The 5000-nt window shown below is 33.7% G+C and overlaps 1 protein-coding gene across 1 annotated transcript in view; it reads left to right on the top strand.

The window, feature by feature from the left end:
• Window positions 1-5000, top strand: part of LOC137628367 (uncharacterized) — a 196892-nt gene that overhangs the window by 154512 nt on the left and 37380 nt on the right. Inside the window, exon 2 of the mRNA XM_068359520.1 lies at window positions 3994-4550. Within this exon, the coding sequence (XP_068215621.1) occupies window positions 3994-4550 (557 nt within the window). The remainder of the gene's footprint in view (window positions 1-3993; window positions 4551-5000) is intronic.

The raw sequence follows: 5000 nt of genomic DNA, 5'->3' as shown, positions 1-5000 counted from the left end.
TTGCAAACTGGGTATAGATTTTTTTTTCTTTTTTTTTTGGTCCAAAATGCAAATAAAAGAAAACAAATTTTATGAATAATGGTAAAAGGCAGAGGGAGTACAAAGATGGTGTAAAAAGGTTTCTAAAAAAAAAGCTAAATACAAAATGGAAGAAGCCAAGTTTTTGGAAAATGTAAATTGATATGGTAGAAAATATTCTGGTAAAATCTAAGGAGGTTTATGTAAGATTATGTAAAATGTCAAATATTGTCTAGGAAAATGATGGAGGTCTGAATATAAGATTTCGGTAAATGTAAACCGGGTTGTAAATAGGGTTTCCAAAGTTTGAACGGGGTGAAAAACAAATTTTAGGAAATGCTGTTTGGATTTTTTTAAGCTGAATATAAACTTTATATAAATGTAAACAGGAATATAGATGTATTTTCAAAGTACAAAAAGGGCTAAGTAAATTTTTGGGGAGTGATTAATGGGTGATTAAGTTATATAGAAATTTTAGGTAAATGTGAAGATGGTTCTACATAGGTTTTTCAAAAAAAGAAAAAAAAAGTGGTGAATAATTTTTGGGAAATGCTAAGTGGATGATTAAGCTGAATATAAATTTTAGGAAAAAGTAAACAGGGTTGTAAATAGAGTTTACAAAATGCCAAAAAAGGGTAATAGGTTTTTAGAAAATGCTGAAGGGGTGATTAACCTGAATACAAATTTTAGGAAAAAGTAAACAGCGTTGTAAATATAGTTTTCAAAATGCAAAAAAAGGTAAATAAGTTTATGGGAAGTGCAAAATGAATGATTAAACTGAATAGAAATATTATAAAAAAAAAGTAAACAGGGTTGTAAATATGGTTTTCAAAATGCAAAAAAAAAGGGTAAATATGTTTATGGGAAGTGCAAAATGGATAATTAAACTGAATAGAAATATTATAAAAAAAAAAGTAAACAGGGTTGTAAATAGGGTTTTCAAAATGCAATTTTGGCAAATGCTAAATGGAGGATTAAACTGAATAGATAGAAATATTAGGAAAAAGTAAACAGGGTTGTAATTAGCGTATCCAAAATGCCAAAAAAGGGTAAATAAGTTTTTGAGAAATTCAAAATGGATGACTAAGCAAAATAGAAATTTTAGGAAAAAGTAAACAGGGTTGTAAATAGGGTTTTCAAAATGAAAAAAAAAATAAATAAATAAATAAAAAATTGATGAATAAGTTTTAGAGAAGAGCTGAATGGAAATTTTAGAAAAAGTGAACAGGGTTGTAAATAGGGTTTACAAAATGCCAAAAAAAGGGTAACTAGGTTTTTAGGAAGTGATAATGGGTGATTAACCTGAATACAAATGTTAGGAGGAAGTAAACAGGGTTGTAAATATGATTTTCAAAATGCCAAAAAAAAAAAGGTAAATATGTTTTTGGGAAATGCTAAGTCGATTTTTAAACTGAATAGTAATTTTAAGAACAAGTAAACAGGCTTACAAATATGGTTTTCCAAAAAAAAAAAAAAAAGGTAAATTAAGTTTTTGGGAAATTCTAAATGGATGATTAAGCTGAATAGAAATTGTAGGAAAAGGTAAGCATGGTTGTAAATAGGGTTTTCAAAATGCAAAAAAAAAGAAAGGAAAAAAATGATGAATAAGTTTTAGAGAAATGCCAAGTGGATGATTAAGCTGAATAGAAACTTTAGGAAAAGTAAACTGGGTTGTAAATAGGGTTTTCATAAAACAAAAAGGGGTAAAGTAAGTTTTTGGAAAATGTTAAATGGATTATTAATCTAAATAGTAATTTTAGGAACACGTAAACAGTGTTATAAATAGGGTTTTAAAAATTCGAAAACAAGGCAAATAAGTTTTCAGGAAATGCTAAATGGATGATTAAACTGAATGGAGATATTAGAAAAAAGTAAACAGGGTTGTAAATGGGGTTTTCAAAATGCAAAAAGGGGTAAAGTAAGTTTTGGGAAATGCTAGATGGATTATTAAAGCTAATAGAGATATCAGAAAAAAAGTAAACAGGGTTGTAAATATGTGTTTCAAAATGCAAAAAAGGGTAAATTAAGTTTTTGGGAAATGCTAGATTGAGGATTAAACTGAAGAGAGATATTAGAAAAAAGTAAACAGGGTTGCAAATGGGGTTTTCAAAATGCAAAAAAAGGGTAATTAAGTTTTTGGGAAATGCTAGATGGATTATTAAACAGAATGGAGATATTAGAAAAAAGTAAACTGGGTTGTAAATATGGTTTTCAAAAAGCAAAAAGGGGTAAATAAGTTTTTTGGGAAATGCTAAATGGATAATTTTCTAAACTGGGTTGTAAATATGGTTTTCAAAATGCAAAAAAAAACAGGAAAAAATTTATAAATAACTTTTACTGAAATGCTAAATGGAAGATTAAGCTGAATAGAGATATTAGAAAAAAAGTAAACAGGGTTGTAGATGGGGTTTTCAAAATGCAAAAAGGGATCAATTAAGTTTTTGGGAAATGCTAAATGGATGATTTTTTTCAACTCTTTAGCAGGCCTCTGCTCGCCTACAGCAGCTAACGGCGACAGGGTGACGTAACGTCGTTAACTCTTTATTCCTAAATTAATATGAGCAGCTGGATTGAACGTGGGGGCTGGTGGGTAGGGGCCCTGAGGTTGGGTGGGTGGGCAGGCGAGAGGTTGATGGGATGGCCTAACTAAAAAATGACTCGCTGTTACTAATGAGACTTAATGAATATTGTATGACTCGATCTTTTATAAGTGGACAGTCAAAAAGAAATTGCAGGTAAAATTGGAAAACGAAAATAATTTTATTTTCCAGCTTCCTGGCGATGATTTTTGTATATACCCCGAGCCAAGACAAAAAGGACGTCACTGGTTGTATCTATGTGACCTGTAGATTTATACCAAGCTATTCTTCCACTGTCTTGGGGTAGAGTTCTCTTGCTTGAGGGTACACTCGGGCAAACTATTCTATCTAATTTCTCTTCCTCTTGTTTTGTTAAAGTTTTTATAGTTTATATGGGAAATATTTATTTTAATGTTAATGTTCTTGAAATATTGTATTTTTCCTTGTTTCCTTTCCTCACTGGGCTATTTTCCCTGTTGGGGCCCTGGGCTTATAGCATCCTGCTTTTCCAACTAGGGTTGTAGCTTAGCATTTAAGAATAATAATAATGATAATAATAATATCCTTTTATCAGTTTTATTCCAAAGCGCCATGCCCGGTATAAAACCTATGCCATGAATGTATAAGCGAGAACAAAATGGAGAAAATGTCTGAAATTTGCGTTGTAATTATATAGTTGTGTTCGCGGTCCTAGATTTCATAATTCTAGTTTTGTGTTTGAAGCATAAACTCGGATGAATAATTATCTGGGTGGGGTTTATTTGATTTTTTTTTCTTTTTTACATTTTACTTCCAACGAGTTGGTGCGTTTTCGTTCATTACGTTTTTTTCGTATTTTTTTTCTTTTTTTTTTACGATCTGACGCTTTTTTTATTTGTTTGCAGAACTTGTGTAATGACTCATTAGTGCTTTGTCGCGCACTTTTACCGGCTCGCCTTATAGAATGCGTCCAGCAACACCTTTCATGTTATTTCTTTTTTTTTATATCCTGTCGGGTCTCACTTGAATGCTTTTAGTAAGCGGCAGCGAGAGTTTCTTTTAAACAACCCTTGTTTCATCACCAAGTCATTTTTCTTATCTTTTGTTAGGAACTTCATAATTATTTATGTTGTTGTTGTTGTTACTGTTGCAGTTATGTCGATTGCCGATGTTTTTGGCTGTGGCAGTTCCCGTTGTTTTTGTTGTTGTCATTGTTGATGTTGTTGCCAGTACCAATGTCAATACATGGCAGTTATTCGTCGGTTTTGGCCCTGCGGTTTTAAGTTGTTATTTCCCTGTTATTCGTATTGGTTATGCAGTAAATCATGATCCATTAATAACTCCATATTTTTTTTTTATTTGCTGAATTTTATTCCTGAATGGTATTTCATGTCGGTATGTCTTTCCCCTCCAACAGGTCAGCACCGTTGGGTGTGGGGTAGCCGGCGCTCCGAACGTCAACTGGATCTTCATCGACCCTTCCTGCGCCCTGCAGCCCTTCCCCCTGCTGCCGCTCCTGCTCCTGCTGCTGCTGGTTCCATTTCTCCCCCTGCAGCACCCTTCGGTCTCGTCCCTTCTGCTTCCTCCCTCGTCCCCCACGGGAGCCCTCCTGCTATTGGGAAATCTTCCTCCTCCAGTTTGCATGGAACTGAGACTCAAGTCAGTGCGGCGTCCTTCGAGCTCCGTCCAAGGCCCATTGAGCCGTTGGTCTTTAGGCCGCTCTCCATCGACATCTCGAAATTGCCGCTGCAGTCGTCTTCCGAAGTCGACGCCTTCGAAGCCGCCTTCGAGCCTCAGCTCTCGCAGCCGTCATCGCTGTCCAGGGAGGCCGTTCATCAGGACCTCACCAGGGGCGTGCCCTTTGGGAGGCCGGGTCATCCTGATCCAATACCCGGAATCATTTCGTCTCATCTGTTTCCAAGAGATATTTCATCCGTTAATATAGACACGCCAGCTCCAGTCAGAAATTCACAGGTTAGTCTTGTTGATATTTAATAAGTTATTCACTTGCTAGTTATTTAGCTTGTAGGGGATTAGGTTAATTACTACTGATCATCATTACTGTACCATAAAATTATATATCTTTATTGCTGGGCAGGTTTTGTTAAAATGTATATTTTAGGTATAGTAGTATATACCAACATCATATATATATATATATATATATATATATATATATATATATATATATATATATATATATATATATATATATATATATATATATTTCTATATATATGTATATTATATATAATATATATTATATATAATATATATATATATGTGTGTGTGTATGTGTGTATGTATTTGTGTGCGTGTGCATGATTCTCTCTCTCTCTCTCTCTCTCTCTCTCTCTCTCTCTCTCTCTCTCTCTCTCTCTCTCTCTCTCTCTCTCTCTCTCTCTCTCTCTATTAATATATACA

This window comes from Palaemon carinicauda, chromosome 36 (genome assembly GCF_036898095.1).
Source record: "Palaemon carinicauda isolate YSFRI2023 chromosome 36, ASM3689809v2, whole genome shotgun sequence".
NCBI lineage: Eukaryota > Metazoa > Arthropoda > Malacostraca > Decapoda > Palaemonidae > Palaemon > Palaemon carinicauda.
The sequence above is the reverse complement of the archived record's forward strand: the minus strand, read 5'-3'. Positions and strand labels throughout refer to the sequence as shown.